General features: G+C 40.0%; 1 protein-coding gene across 2 annotated transcripts in view; it reads right to left on the reverse strand.

Moving 5' to 3' along the window:
• Positions 1 to 1557: 1557 nt before the first annotated feature.
• SUGCT (succinyl-CoA:glutarate-CoA transferase) overlaps positions 1558 to 13517 on the reverse strand; it is a 339554-nt gene continuing 327594 nt past the window's right edge. For both annotated transcript variants that reach the window (XM_041122640.1, XM_030009379.2), the window contains one exon: positions 1558 to 1895. In XM_041122640.1, coding sequence (XP_040978574.1) covers positions 1732 to 1895 — 164 coding nt within the window. In that variant the 3' untranslated portion in view covers positions 1558 to 1731. The remainder of the gene's footprint in view (positions 1896 to 13517) is intronic.

Consider the following 13517-nt stretch of genomic DNA (forward strand, 5'->3'; position numbering starts at 1 on the left):
CCAGTTTCAATTCTTCCCCTATGGTGTCCCTATTCTCAATTCAGACTTATTTCTATATTTATTTAAGAAGTCACTCTTCCAGGATCTCATGATGTCTTTAGCACATGGACGGAGTATGGAGTTTGGTGCCAGGAATGCAGTGCAAGAGGAAAAAAAAAAAGAAAAAAAAAAAAGAAAAAAGGAGATGATCTGAAAAAAAGAACACAAAAACACAGAGAAAACAAGCAAACAAATGAACCAAAACACACTGGGCTTCAAAAATGAGCAACCACAGTGGGGTTCCACTGCAATTTGATTATGTAATAACCTCTTTTCTTCCCCCAGAAGGTGATACAGAGTTGTGAAGTTCAAATGTAATACAGAGGATGCTGTTTGTTAGAGTGGAAACAAAGCCACAAGCTAGTTATAATGCCAGGCCTGTTTCCGATACTTTGAGATAAATACGGACGTTATGTGTTGAGTGTCAATTTGAGTTAGTTTTATTTAGTTCTAGGAATAGAAAGGCTTTGCCTCACTCCCAGGGTGCACACAACAAAGGTTAGACCCTTCCCATACGCCAAGTTTACTTTAGCTGTAAATTATATACAGCAATAGAGGAGCATGGCATGTCTTCTGTGAGTGAAGTACTGCAAAATTAGTTTGTAGAGAAGAAATGGCTCTTCTTTAATCTTTTCCTTACTATTTGCCACGGATCAAATTCTTCCACGCTCTTGCAATGCATGGTGCCTTACTCTTAAAAGTGACCCTACTGCAGGATATGGTATTACTAAATTTGAGGAAGGTTTGTCAACTCTCACTGTGTTTAATCATGGGCGTGGGACTGAGTCAAAAGTTTTGCACAGATTTTAACCTGTGTTTTCTCCATAGCGAAAGGTGCTATGGATGGCAACTAGACTCAGAGATAGGGATGAGTACCTACCCACAGAACCAGACTGAGAAGTCTGGCAAGTTCTGGTATTTGACATTCAGCATGTGGTTTTGTGTGGATCAGTGTTTAATTAACAGTACTCTGGGCCTTTCTGAATAAAATTACAAAAGACTATTCAATCATAGTTTGTCTCTCAACCAGTCTTGGAATAAGCTTGTTTCATAACTGAAGAACTGTGCTAATTTCAGCTTATTTCTGCTAACACACTGGGATTGTCATGACCATGCAATGTAATATAAAGACATATTAGTAATTGGGAATATCAGGGAACAGAAGTGAGTTTTGCAATGGTTACTCTACCCATGATTTAAAATAGAGATGAACAAAGAGTTCATGATTGATAATTCTGTTCAAAATCAATCAGATCAACCACCAATTTTTACATAAATGATTTTCTACTAAAATAATTGTACAGGGCAGCTTTCTGCAAGTGGAGAGTCTAGTGTACAGATTTTTAAGGTTCTGCTTCTTTTCACTAACATTATGTCTTTCTGGGGACAAACATTTAGGCAATTACTGTAATTATGATAAGAACTCCATTTCCCATATGAAGTACAGAAAATGAGTAGCCACACAGGACTGTATAATTACATTTACCACCCTCCCCCCCCAAGAAAATCTTTCACTCAGACAGTATGAGATTGTTTATTTGATACATCAGTGTTAAAATCATACAAACACACATGGAAGAAAATTAGGAATTAAATTATGTCTTCTCTTTGAGTCCCATTAGGGGAGCTGAAGGGAGCAAAGAGAGGACAAAGTAATGTGAACTCAGTGTGAAGGAATGTAGCTAATGTTCCTTATCTGACCTCATGCTGAGCCACAGCACCAGTGCGGAGCAGTTCTTCTATGGCATCATCCTCATACCCCAGCATGCCCTTCAGTATCTCCACTGTATGCTGTCCAACAAGCGGAGGTGGTTTCGGATGTGACACAGCAAATTCACTGTATCTGACACCTGGTCCTGTAAAAAAAGCAGATAGGAGGGAAATTATTTTCAAAAGTTACTACCCATATTTATATTGAAGTGTCTATGTTAGTTTAAAGGAAGTATCTCATTTTCACAGCAGTCTTACCACAGTCCTTATAGCAGAAATGTTATATTCTGGAATTACAGACTAAAAAAAATCCCAGTTCACAATAATGTACGAATAAGGCAGTTTTAAGTAGTTCACCCCAAATGCAGAATTGCTGAATATTCGCCCAATATTAAAAGTCTTCCTATTGTTCCCAGTGGTATGTATATCGGGGTGCTCTGAGTCATACATATGACATCACAGGTCTACCACTCTCTGCTACCGGAACAACACAGGCAATGCCCAGTCCACACAACAGGATGTGGTGCAGAAATCCCCACACTGTCTACAACAGGAGGCAGCACAAGCATAAGAGCGCAATGAAATGTCATGTTAACACACTGTTACCAATGTCAGAGCAGCGCACCGGATGATGGGAAGCACCATCTCCAGTTACCAACAGCTCAAGTACCTCTGCAGTGTGCTCCATTATCCTGCAGTGATGTAAGACTGACATCACACACAGCAATGATAATCCCCAGCTTGGTTTACATTTTCTACTAAAAATATAGGTAGCAGCAGCCGTAAGAAAATCAACAATGGTTTATTTACTCTGGCAAGAATAATTTCAAAGGTGAATGTCACTTAGGGAAGCTGGCAATGATACGAAGACTTTAATGTCTATTGCAGGAAGTCAGGTCTCACTTTTTAGCAATCCTCTGTAGTGAACTGAACAGAGGTTTCAGTGTAGTTCCCTGCAGACAGGTAGCTGTACTATTACTACCAGTTTCAGAAGACAGAATGAGCTACAAATTTACTCTGGGATCAAAACTGAGGTATGCACTCAGCGTATGCATAGAAAGACTAACTGTTTTATAGAGAAATAGTGGACAGTAATTTCCCAAATTGTCTGTTGAAACCTTTTCTTTAATACAAAATTCAACAACCTTTGATGCTTTGGACAATTGGCAGAAGGATTCCTCTATTCATAGTTATGGTCTTTATTATATCATCAAAAAGAATTTACAGAAAAAGTTATACATAGTTATGTCTTTGCCTATGACACTACAGCTTTGCTTAGAAATGCAAAGAAATATATAGAGCGTTTTAATAGGTGGAACAGTCTTTGACGTATTTCTGAAGACACAGAATAACATCCAGCAAGGGAAGTGAATCACAGCAAGAAGTCATCCTATAAGGGCAGGAGTAGGGAAGTTCACTACTTGAAGTTACTACTTATTTAAGGAGAGATGCTGACAAAGGTCATGCAGCATGCCAAAATGCCATTTTTTCAACAGTCCTCATCAACTGTAATCAAATGGTTAATACGGTAAAGGTATCCACCTCCAAGCAGGGCAAAATAAGATAAAGGATGCTTAGAAAAAGAGGTTTTTTTCAAGCTGATTTTGTACATTCCTGATGAGTATGCTCCTGGAAGAGGGCAGGTACGGTTCCTCTTTTTAAAAAGGAGAGGAGGTAGAATTGGGAAATTGCAGACCAAACCATTTAACTTCAAGTTGCATTAAATACTGGAACAAATAATCACAATGAAAGTACTGAGGAGATGAGTAACAGCCAGCATGTATCTATTAAGAACAAATAGCATACGCTCGATCTCTTGTCTTTCTACCAGGAGAAGGGCTGGAGGTGAGATACATCCCATCTAACTTTAGATGCCAATAGCATAGATATAGATGTTTAGTTGCTTAGACTCCCTTTGGAATCACTGCAGATGAAAAGACAAACTTACAGTGTAGTTCTTCTAAGACACTGGTAAATGACTAAACCTGGCCAGATGAATTGTGATCACCTATGTTTCTCCATAAAGGAGAGGGTAGACAAGTACCTTAGATGCAGACGTCTACCACCCAGACATCTGAAGTCAGGTGAGATGATCCTCCAACCACTAGGATTCCAGATCAAGGTTTGACTTTCAGGAAGAAAATTCTCTGCTATTTTCCATAAACTCACTAAAGAAACATGACCTAGGTAAATCTGAAGCCAGGTACAATACTGAGAGGGAAATCATATTCAGAGAATTACTACCTGGGATCTTCTAAAACAGAAGAACGTTTCAAGTGAGCTCCAGAGGAATCTGTTCAGGATGAAGCACTAATCAGTATATTTTTAGTGGGTTGGCTGACGGAACTCAGATCATACCTGTTCAGGTTTCTGAGGACTTCAAGCTAAAACTGACTGTGAAGCAGATTTCACAACGACCTGGCTACACTGGAGAAATGGTCTGATAAAACAGGATGAAAGTTAATAATGTCAAAGGGAAGGAATTACATTTAATTATAGAAATACAGGCCAGGGGACAAATAGCAAGGTAGGAATAGCTAAGGGTTATTCTAGATCACAAAGTGAAGATGAGTCAACATCATGCTGTTGCGAAAAAGAAAAGCATCATACAGGGATGTACAAACAAGAGAGAAGTCCGCAGGACACATGAAATAATCTTTTTGCTTTAGTTAGAGCTGGCAGGTCACAGCTGGAGCAGTGTCTGGTGTGGGGCCCCCACTGCACAGCCATCTGGAACACCTGAAGAGGTTCTACAGGACAGCAACCAAAATGATCAGAGAAAAGATAACAGACTGAACCAAGCGGGATCGTGGACCTAAAGAGAAAGGCCAGGGAAAAAGGCCTTCAAAATTGTCTTCAAAAAATGTAAAAAATAACCACCACCACAAAAACGCCAAACCCCGCAAAAATCCATGTGACCTTTCTGCAAGGAGGAAGTAAATCCTTTTTCATGTCCTTTCATTCATGATGAATGAGAAATAATTGATTTAAATTGCAACAAAGGAAAGTGAAGTTAGGTACTAGAAAATAAACTTTTATAATGGTAGGGGTAGCAAAATGCTTAAACAGGCCATGCGAGGAGGCTGCAGAGTTCTTACCAATCAGGTCTTCAGGAACAAGAATTATTCTAGCATAGCTGATTCTACTGGGACTTGCTGATGGATTAGATGATCTCCCACAGTCCCTTTCACCCACTAATATTCATGAAAGCTAAGAAACAGCTCACATATATTGATTCCTCTTCCTAGGACTGACTGAGGGCTGAACTGGCACTAGTGCAAGCCACAGAAATGATCTATCCATGCCAACTGAAATGCTTCTGAAGATAATTTCAGAGCAAAAATGCCCCTTAGAGATTTATGAGTCTAGAAATTCAACGTAGCCACAAAACTATTAGGCAATTTGTATTAAAAAATATAATAATATATAAATATAAAGCAATCTTATTTCAGGTGTGTGTATCTGAGAACTCTTTATACCAAAAAATCAGCAAACTCTCAAAGGAACTAGTTTAGTAGCTATACACTTTTCACCTGCTTGTGCAAATTTTTGCTAGTATAAAAATTGCGTATCTCAAACCCTGGGAGTTTTTGCAGTGATATCAAAAGGCACAGAATAAAACCTCTAATGAGAGAAAAACAAAATTGACATTAAGTGTACAACAGGCATAGAATGCTTCACACTTCCCAAAGAAATTAATCTTACAAACTAGAGCATGCTAGAAAATTGCACAGCAATTATAAAACCAGTGTCTTCCTTGAGCTTTTATTGTTTGATGCATAATTCATCACGCTACTTTTCACTTTGATAGAGTTATAAAGTTATCTACATTCATTCAAAGGAGCTACTTGCTAATGATCCATCATTAACGATTCTCTGTTCTTTCCTTGTGTAACTTCTACTTGGCTTCTGTGTCAATTAGGAGGGTGCAAAGCTTGCCAGTCAGGCTTCAGCAATCCCACGCTCCTACCGAACAACGCTCCCGGAGAGCAACCAGCAGAATGCTATGCAAATGCTAATTAAACACAACTCCCTTATGAGGAAACCATCCCCTGAGGCAGAGAGAGGTGAACTGCTTTAATTAAGGTCAGAAACATTTGCATGTGGGTGAGTTACAGAGAGCCTTGCAGATGAAAACAGGCCTTTGCTGGGGTAGAAGCAGGGTTACTAGTTGGAGGAGGTAAGACAGCAGTCACCTGTGCATTCTGGCTGTAAGCAGGACCCTATACTCAATTCAGCCATGGAGTTAAAGGGACACATATGATCACCTGAAAAAAGCAATGAAGGAATGAGTGCTAGCTGTGATTTACCTTTGTCCTGTTCAATTAAAAAAAGCCTGTTTCTCTTTTTGCTTTGATTATCATTGCCAGTAAACCAAAGAGCTCTTTCACCACATTTAAATTCTAGGCTAATCTTCTTCTATTATTATTATAATTTTGACTTTGGCACATTACTAAAATACATGCTGTGCACACCACATAATGTACAAGAGCTAATAGTGCAGCAATAAATCAAAATTTGTATCAGTAACAACCACAATGACAACTGTACCAAGACATCTTGAAGACTTCCCCTGTACTTGAACTCAACATTGTCATAATAAATTCTATTTCTTTGGTGCCTATCTACTATAGCATTGCTAGGCATCAAACTGAGCTATTAGGTCAAGACGTACTAAACACATTAAAGCAAAAGACAAAAATGAGATAAAACCTCTGAAACAGGCCCACAGGAAGGGCCCTGCAAGAATGAAATGCCTTTGAACATTCACTTTAAAAAGGTGAAACATGCGGCAGTCTTTGCAATGTGTCACTGGGCATTGCTGAGATTTGGGGCTGCAGAAGCAAAGTCAGTTTTACTCTAAAAGTAGCAGAAATTAAAGTTGAATTTGAATAATATTAAAGGTGCTAAAAAGTGGATAAAGGTAATAATCTTTGCTTTGTCCTGACAAATAGCAGTCCTGCAGCATTGTGCAGCAGTCACCAGATAACACTTTTTCTACAGCACAGGTTGGAGCATATTGAAGCAATCTAACTCTCAAACTATGTAGAGGGATTCAGACCTGGGGACAGCCAAGCTCAGGGAAAATTCATGATTATTTGTTATTATTCAAGTGGGACAAGGAAAAGAAAGGGGAAGTTTGAGCTAATGTATGTGTATACATATCATCTACATTCACAAAAAAGAGCAATGAGAAACCCAACACTACTTGTTAGTTAGCTCTACCCTAGCTCTCAGTGTAGCTTATATACATGTAGGAATCGCATGAAAACAAACCAAACACTTGTGCCTCTTCCAATAACATGGTGTTGCTACATAACAGTTTTGCAATTCCAATGAAATATCAGCAGTCAACAGCGATGGACCAGAGCCAATACATTCGCACCCAGATCCCATATACGCTACAGGTCAAGTGTGTGGAGCATGCAATTGGCTGGTTATGAAACTGGCCTAAAGGAGGAACAACAGGAAACAAGCAGTGACTTTTAAGGCAATGAAAAGGAAAACAATACAGAATAAGTCAGCAAGAAGGGCTTCATGGCTGCCATGAAGGATATTTGGGCATTAGAAGTGATGTGTACAGGGATATGTTACCAGGAGTAGACCAGGGACACTTCATTTTGAGTGTCTGGTCTCTTCCATTTGGTCCCAGACGTGACTTCCATCAATCTGTTATTCACAGCTGAGAAGATGGGGTGCCCAAGCACACAGTACAGCTCAGCTTGGCTACACTGCCTTTATACCAGGCTTCTTCCCCTTGATGAAACACAAAGTAGAAAAGTACACGCAGAGAAAAAAGCTCATTAAAAAGTCCTGCTAGTATGAGTACTGCACACAGGCTTCAAGGAAATCTCCAGAACAAATAATCTGCTCCATCTTAATTGGGGAAATCCCACATTTTTTCTATTTCTTGCCACAGATTTGAAAGTTTCAGAGCTCAGGGGACTTTTCAGGAATCTAATTGCTGGGAAAGATCCTTTCCTTTTGCATTACATTAGAGCTGGTGATTTACCTTTCATGAACAATCTGTAATAGATTTGAAAAAAAGCAATTAAGGAGATAATATTCAAAAACTTGCTCCTCCTTCCCTCACTGCAGCTTCCATTTCCTTCCCCACTTACAGCACTGCCACACAAAGTGTTCACTTGGCATCCAGCACAGCTGAGAGTGTGGAAAACTTTGGCAGGATGAGTAGGAATGAGTAACTGAGAACATAGAGGATGGACAAACTTTTCCAAACGATAATTAAAAAAAGTATACTTTGTTCTAGGTGTCATACAAACACAGATGTAAATAAAATAGTATATAGTAGTAGTAAACAGTAAAATCAGTAGGGCAGTAAATAGTATCAATACTAGAAATATCTACAAGCCACCTGCTTACCTCTTCTCATCTGGCCAATGCTGACTGCCACGGGAGAGCCATGAGGACCATCCAACGTCACAAGAGTTGAGAATGTAAAAACTGACGCATTGTGAGGGAAGTTGACAGACAGAACATAAATGTAGCTTATGTGTGATAGCCACAGATGGGTGTCTAAAAATCAGGCAACTTTTAAACTCACACTTAGGCATTCAAAGCATGCATTACATAATTCTTAAACCCTTTGCAAAGTACATTTATAAAAGTACTTTCTTACCTGAAGCTGCACATATAGAAATGCATTAAAAAACATCTTATGTATTTCCTATCAACCAACATCCTGTATATAATCAGTGTAAATACCACTCAACATTTATATAAAGCTTTACATTTTCAAAGTGTCACCATACTAACTGTACCTAATTAATCTTGCATGACTGCTGGAGTAAAGGAAATCATTTATCAGTCACTCTGGTTGCATATTTGAGAGTAATCCTGCATAATTACATCATTTGAATAATGCAATTTTGCAAGAGGACTCTTGGCACCAAATAGCTTTAAGAAAGTTGCAGTAAGGTGGTGTCTACTGCTTCCCACATGTACCACCTCACAATGCTGAAAATTTGGCCTAACTTTTTGTGCAGACTCACATGGTCCCACTCCTTCCCGAAACCCCAAAAGACCTTAAGAGAAGATTCAAAGAAAGACAGGAAGGAAAATGACTAGTAAGAATACCCAGAGGTAGCAATTTTAAAGAACCGTAAATTCCCTGGGTAATAATCTGTAGCTCCATTTCCTAAGGAAACAAGTTTATGTCTCTGTGCTGTCTTTCTAATCATCTGTTTGTCTGCCTTGTCCCCACCACACACAGTAACTTCTGAACCTGTCAATCTTGACAAAAGTGTAGAAATCCCAAGGAAAATTAAGTTTTTACCAGTGTTGTGAAAATTGGCAACTGCTGAAGGACAGACACCCAAATTACTGCCCTGATGACATTAAAAAAACCAAAGAACTCAGCTGTTATATATTCCGTTTGGCTGCAAATGGCTCACCAGTAAGTACAGACACAGCTCTGCAAGGGTCACCTAGCACATACTGTCCTTCACAGGGGAGACAAGGCATAAAGGATATGAGAAAAGTTCAGGTTATCATAAGGATTACATACAGGGTTTATAAAGGCTGCAAGTCTGAAGGAAAACAATATTTAGTTCCAGTGTTCATGGAAAAACTTGTTCTAGGCATCTTTTCTACAGTATTGTGGAAGGTGTATTCATGCTGTGCAAGCCCAAGGCAAGGAAGTCAGAGACTTTTAGTTCAACATAAATCGCTCTTGAAGGAAGGAGCTGAAGAACTAGATGGCAAAGACGACTAACTGGGAGAAGCCCTGCAAAACTCTAAAAGGAAAAACCTACAGAGGCAAGCCAAACTACTGAAAACCCAAGCTAAAAATGTAATTTGTCTCAGGTCATAATCTAATCAATACAAAACTCGATATATAATCCCACCACAGGATGCGGGTTAACCACAGGATGTGTACCTAATGCAGAAATTACGGGGTGAGGCTGAAAGGTTTTTGCCACACAGGAGGTCAGACTATATGAGCATAATGGTTATTTCTGGGCACAAAACATATGAGTTTCTGAAATGTCCATAACCAAAACTGTTTCCACACAACAGGGCTGGGGTTAAGATGGCCTACCTGAACCTCCTCTGATACTTAGCCATATACTGTTTCATGTAGACATCTTTCCTGTAAATCCAAAGGTCTTAATTACTCTATCTTAAGGAGAGTAATTAGTGAGAAGTGTGCTCCGAGTATGGAACAAGAAAAATCAAAATGCTACCTGAAATGAGCCTCTTGTAAGGACAGAGAATTGCCTAGTTGCAACACACTCACATGATCCTGGAAGCTGAATCATGCCCCCAGCTGTGCAGGAAGGCAAGAAGCTCCTCGGGGCCCTCCTACTGAGCCTGGTGAAAACTATTGCCAAGTCCCATGCCTTGTGGTTAGTGTGACCCTGCATGTTGGAATAAGATACACCAGCCAACCCAAAAGTGTCTGTATCTCCTCAGTACACCAATTTGTCCTTTCCTGTGTCCCGTCTCCAGCTATAAGTTAGATTCTTTGGCTCTTCAGAGACCCCAAAAGTAATCCTCTTGGCCAGCTGTGCATCATCAGAGTGGGAGCAGATGAGCTCTTCCTTGCAGATGAGCTCTTCCTTACTCTTTAGGCAACCAGCTGAAGCCCGGATACCTGAAGTTGATTCTAGTCTCTTAATTCAGGGATGCAAGACAATGCATGCTGAAGAACATACACAGCCTGAACCTAAGGCTGGGTATAATATTCTCTCTAATCTCTTACTCGCTAAAGCGGCACTTTTTTCAGCGTAGGAGGCTTTAAGCTTTTTCCAAACAACTGGTAAAAATAACTAAAAATTAAAAACCTTTGGGCCTTTTTTTAACACAAATTTGAAAGAATATCCAAAACATTCTCCTAAGCCACTTCTGAAAATGCGTTTATCACTCCCAAACACCCTGACAAGGTTCACAAGTCTGATCTTCCAGCCCCTAGGGAGCATTTTTCTGTGGCCCGTCCCGAAGTCTTTGTCTCATTATTGCTGTACCCTTCTGTAAGCATGGACATCAGAACAGGGCACAGATTATTGCACAGAAGAAAAAGCATTTTTCTATGTCCCCTTTTTATACCTCTAAAGAGCGGACCAGCGCTTTTCAGCATGCCTTGTAATGGGAATTCATGTTAAGATAATTATCTGTGATGGCTCCAATCACGCTTCTCTAAGTCTCTTTTCAAAACCAGAGGTGTCTGTTCCACAGGTCTACCTGGCATTCCTGTTTGATGCTATTAAACCCCACTGTAACAGCTCCTTTGGCAGCAATAGTTGGTAGCCAGAATAGAAAGTGAGCTGGGTGGCAAATCGTTCATGACAGAAGCAGTCTATCACATTGCTTTGCTTTAGTTCCCTAACCTCTCTACAACCCATCTGTATATTAGTACAGATGATTTATTCATTTATTTAGGATGATTAATATCTTACGACATCCATCTTAGCCTGTTAAGAAAAAGAAACTGAGAAATGAAAGCCTTCTTCAGTCCACCTGTAGCAGAACTATTTTCAATCACTTCTTAAGACTTTTACATTGACTAATTTTTCCTCGACGATCCCTGGTTTTGGCCAAAGGATTTAGTCTCAGAAGGGGTGTATTGTTATAAAGGGGCAAAGATCAGACATGTAGCTAGATGTCAAATCATGTGTCTGCCATGTGCTGTGTGCATATTGCCATGCACATTTATTCTACACGTCTTTAGACTGTTCCTCTGTGGCCACAATACACAGGCATATTAACCTTCACATTTGGAAAATTCAACAGTCGGTCAATACTTTCTTGCCTAGTTAGTGACCCACACCAAGTAAGTATCTGCTGAGTGAGTATTAAAATAATGGAAAAAGCCATCAGCTGCAGCACAGCCAAGGAAATTCTGGTGGTTGAAATTCTGCAGCACAGATGACAGCCAGGTAACTCTATGTTTGAGCACCATGGAAATATTTGGAACTCTATTCTCAAGCAAGGCATCTGTGATTAAGTAGGGCTGAGCACTACGCACAGCCTGATCATTCTTCCAAAAGCTCTCCCACTCCACCCTCCATTTACTTCTGCTGTCCCTTGTGCAGCAGAATGAGGCCAGTTCCAGTGCACAGGGACTTTCCCTGGCAAAGGAAGATGGGAAGGGATTTGATACTTTGTTTTGGATTACTTGAAGAACTGCAAATTACATTTTTAGCTCTTTTTGGGTAAGGTGCCCAGACTCCTTGAGGCATAGGCTACTAAAAATGCTGGCTGAGTTTCAAAAAGCACTGTGCAATCTGGGATGACTCTGTTTTTGAGTGTCATACTTGAGACATCTTTAAAGGGGCCCAGTTTCCAGAAAAAAGCTGAGGACATCTGAAAATCTTTCTCTTTCAGGATGTCTCAATTTGACTATGCAGAGACATCTGGTATTCAAAGTAGACAAGAAGAGCGAGTATCCCTTCATTGAGCAGAGGAAAGTAAAATTCTAGACATATAACTCCTTTTACCCACTTCTTTTTTCCTATTTTCTATTTAAAAGCAATCATCAGGTTAATCTTAAATTCTTTAAAGGGAAACAGTGCTTAAATTGGAGTCTGGGAGTGGGACTAGAGAGAGGGCACGCTGCAGATTAGGCTGCTTTTTTCCACCGATTTATAAGTGACAATTTGATCAATTCTATCTCAGTGTGAAGGACTGGGATCAGCTTTTTGGCTTTCCATTGTCTGCTGCCAATCCCTGACATGTGATACTCAGCTCATCGACTTGAAAATATCAAAGCAGTATGGGGCAGGAGAAACAGCCGTTTCAAACCAAGCAGCCTTCAGTTTGGTTTTCGGTTGTGCGGGCATGCCGATGAGAGCGTGTGTATGTCAGTTAAGTATAGGCTGGTTCTGTATCTAAGTTCTTGTGGTTTCTAACATTTGCCAGCCTTTACTCCGTCAGAAGGGATTTCAGTGTTGCGTTCTACCCTACAATGGGCAAAAGAGTCAGAAATCATCTCTCCTCGCCCACAAAGATTAGAGTAGGATTAAGAAACAGAAATTTAAGTCAGACACACCCATGAAGAGGAATGAGGCACAAGGTTAGGAAGCCATCCAAAGCTCGGTTGCCTATCCCCTTACTAAACTAAACTAAAAAGTCTCTTTTTGCTCAAGAAGACAGCTGAAAAGCTGGTGAAGAAAAATTAAAATCAGATTGAAACCAGCCATGCCTAAGCAATATCCCATCTTAAATGTGCGCAGATCAGTTTCATTAAAATATTTCCCAATTCTCTCTTTTTCCACCTCCTAATACTTTGGCTGTTTCCTTTAGCTCCCCTTTAAACTGCAAAGCAAAATGCTTTTACTGACATGGTTTGTAATTTTGAAGTCCTAATCTTAAGCAGCAGGTGCTTAGTTTTAATGGAATTTTTCCATCCCTGAATGTCTGGGAGCATCAGTAGCACCTCCCTCCTACACAGCCCCTCACCTTTGATCCTTTGCCATTTGTACTTGTGGGTTTTCATTTACTGTATTTCTTCTGCTTTCCACAATCTGCTTTTTCACTGCAAACCCTTCGACCTCTCCTCTCCTTTCTTTTACCTCATACGATTGGCAAGTGCTGTCTCCTAAAAATCCTTATAAAATATGAAGGGCCTTGCTGCCTCTGGCCTCGCTATCTCTGGCCTCATTTTCAGCAGCGCTGTGTCTATTTTACACTGCACTGGCAATTTAAAAGGGCCTTAGAGTGGTTGTAAATATTTGCATCACAAGAACAATTACATTTTAATTGCCAGAGGTCCTAGGGCTTCTCTGCACAAAAAAACTGGAACTAAA

Source organism: Aquila chrysaetos, chromosome 3 (assembly GCF_900496995.4).
Source record: "Aquila chrysaetos chrysaetos chromosome 3, bAquChr1.4, whole genome shotgun sequence".
Lineage (NCBI taxonomy): Eukaryota > Metazoa > Chordata > Aves > Accipitriformes > Accipitridae > Aquila > Aquila chrysaetos.